A 2,715-nucleotide genomic window follows, 5' to 3' on the forward strand; every position below is an offset into this window, starting at 1 on the left:
TGATTCTTTTATTAGTGACAGTAACTTGACTGAATGATTTCAAGATTCATCTGTGGTTTTTTATACATCAGCTTCACCTTCCTATTTTATGCTATGTTTAGGATTTAATGCAATATTTGCTCTTTGCATATTGTACTACTGAAGATTCCACCCGCTGTGTGTAGATGTATACAGTTTTGATTCTTATGCCTATGCAAGAGGGTCAACATGTACCCTCTTGACATAATAAATTCAAGACTCATCTGTGGATTCCTATGCATCAGAATCTTTTTCCTATTTAATGTTGAGTAGAACTCCATGATATATCCAGACCATATCTTCATACATTCATATGCTTGGGAATATGAGACTGTCTCTATCACTATTATAAATGTGGTATCCTGAGCAATGGTGTTTAAATAATAGTTGTTGTCCCTATATCCAGTTTTTTGTTATATTCATAAAAGTTCAATTGATAGATGAGATGGCAGTTTATGATAGGGGATGTTTACAATCTATTAGGCATAAAGGAGATTTCTGAGACTCTTGATTTATTAAAACCACTGCAATCTCTCACATACCTATAAATGTATGGACTCATTCAGAAAAAAGAAAGTGATATTTACTTCCTAGGGTTCCTTTCACACATCAATCAGAAATATAAAATTATTAGCTTTGTTAGAGCCATATGAACAAGAATCTGTCATGTTTTTGTCATTTTCAAGCTTCAATGTAATCATTTTTAAAAACCACTTTATGCATTCATCCAACACGGAGAGCAAACTCACTATGCCATGATGCGTTGATGCACAGTGGTGTGGTGGCTCAGAACTGACCCATCATGCAATGATTCAACATTGACTGTCCTTCCCCCACAAACATTTCAAAAAGGTAACGCTGTGTCTTGCCGTGCAGATGAAAACCAAAGGACTGATGGTGGCATAGCCATTGGACACCATGATCTGGACAGAACGGCACACAGGGTCATTGTTCCACATGGTTCTTGAGGAGGAGACAATGCAGTCCAAACAGTACATGAGCACAAAAAATCCCATGAGCACCAGGATGGCCCTGGTGGCCCTCTGTTCTGGGGAGGCTTTTGGAGACAGGCTGGTGCTGTGAATGTGGTGGCACTGCCTCTTATGCCTATGCAAGAGGGTCACCATGTACCCACTGGAGAGGGCCATGAGCCCTATAAGGAAGACATCCCGTAATGCACCCAGGACAGCAAACAAATGCCTGAGGAAGTAGCTCATGGGTAAGATAGTGCAGGAGTCACTGAGGAATATAAGGCCCTGTGAGGTCCCAGTGGAGTTGTCAACAGCAGAGATGGAGAAGTGGGCACTGAAGGACATATAGAAGACCCACAGGAAGAGAAGGGACCTCAGGCTGTCCTGTGGGGCCTTAGGCTTGAACTTTGCCAAGCAGGAGCTTCTGGGGCTGAGGGTGAGGGCCTGCAGGACACTCAGCAGGCAGGTGGCAGAAATGGACAGGCCCCTCATCAACTTGTACAAGTAGGCAAAAGATTTACATGTGACATCACCCCAAAGCCCCCCCTGAGATGTAAAAATGTCTGCAGCTATGAACCCCATGGTGAGGAGCATCAGGAGGTGGGTTAGGGCCAAGAGTCCGATCATACAGTCTGTGTTCTTGAGCCTCTTGTCACACAGGAACTTGATGACATGGAACAGAAAGAGGATGGTGTTGGCCAAGATCCCAATTCCCACTTCAGAGTAAAAGGTGCTTCTTAGGTTAATAATGCCACGCAACATGTGGTTTTCTCTCATCTTTTGGGGTAAGATTTATGTAGTTCATGTCTTAGGAGAAAAGTAAGAAAATTCATCATCACAAATATTAAATTTCATCCATCTCAGCCAACACTGTTGCCAGGAGGAAAATTTGTTGGCCTATCCCAATGCCCACTTTCCCCTCTAACTGGAGTTTTGCTGACACACCCTGGAAACTGTTCTTTCCTCTCTCTTTTCCCATTATTTCCCAATCATGGCTGGATTACATTTTATGCAAAGTACAAAAGGATTTCCTGAGCATTAAAAATGATCACATCTGTCCTATATTTCTCATTCACAAGCTCCAATGCTATAGAAAATCTTTCCCTGATGCAACCTTGAATTATTCTTGGAGATATCTGACTGCAAGGGTGGAGTATGTGTCCCTCCTGTAGTAAGGACTATGTACTTTTGGGTCAATTGAAATTATGGGGATTTAATTAGGAAGAAACCCCTCCTAAGCAAAGAGTCTCAATGTCTTAGGCCATGCATATTTATGTTAGCTTCCTGTTACCTTTATTCTGGTTTGTTCATGAAGACGTGATTTTGTTAATAGATTCACAGAGAAAATGCTAAGTATTGAAACCTCTGAAGTCAGACGACTTGAATATACCTATGTAATCTTCCACTTAAAGGATAAGTATTCAACTTTGAGAATCCCATGAGCCTGGGCTCTGGGCTCGACTCATCTATAAGTTGAACAAAACCTCATCGTTTATGTACATGAGATCCCGTGCATGAAACAGGATGGAGCACGTTTGCCATACAGGGAAGGCTTGCTGTGCAGAAGGATCTCTGTGGAATTGTTCTTTTTTTTAGACTTCTGCAGATCCTCATTCATAGAAATAAACTAATAGTTGATCATCTCTATCACCAACTCAGAGAGGCTAAAAAATTACCAGAATTACAATCTGTTGGGAATCTCTGTTCAGAGAAAACTGAGTGGATT

General features: G+C 41.4%; 1 protein-coding gene across 1 annotated transcript; it reads right to left on the minus strand.

Moving 5' to 3' along the window:
• Positions 1 to 830: 830 nt before the first annotated feature.
• LOC124102439 (vomeronasal type-1 receptor 90-like) lies at positions 831 to 1,751 on the minus strand. The gene has a single exon (XM_046458735.1). The coding sequence runs from the start codon at positions 1,749 to 1,751 to the stop codon at positions 831 to 833; it is 921 nt and encodes a 306-aa protein (XP_046314691.1).
• Positions 1,752 to 2,715: the final 964 nt, after the last annotated feature.

This window comes from Marmota monax, unplaced genomic scaffold (genome assembly GCF_021218885.2).
Source record: "Marmota monax isolate L192 unplaced genomic scaffold, Marmota_monax_Labrador192_F-V1.1 WCK01_AAM20220418_F8-fsc00370, whole genome shotgun sequence".
NCBI lineage: Eukaryota > Metazoa > Chordata > Mammalia > Rodentia > Sciuridae > Marmota > Marmota monax.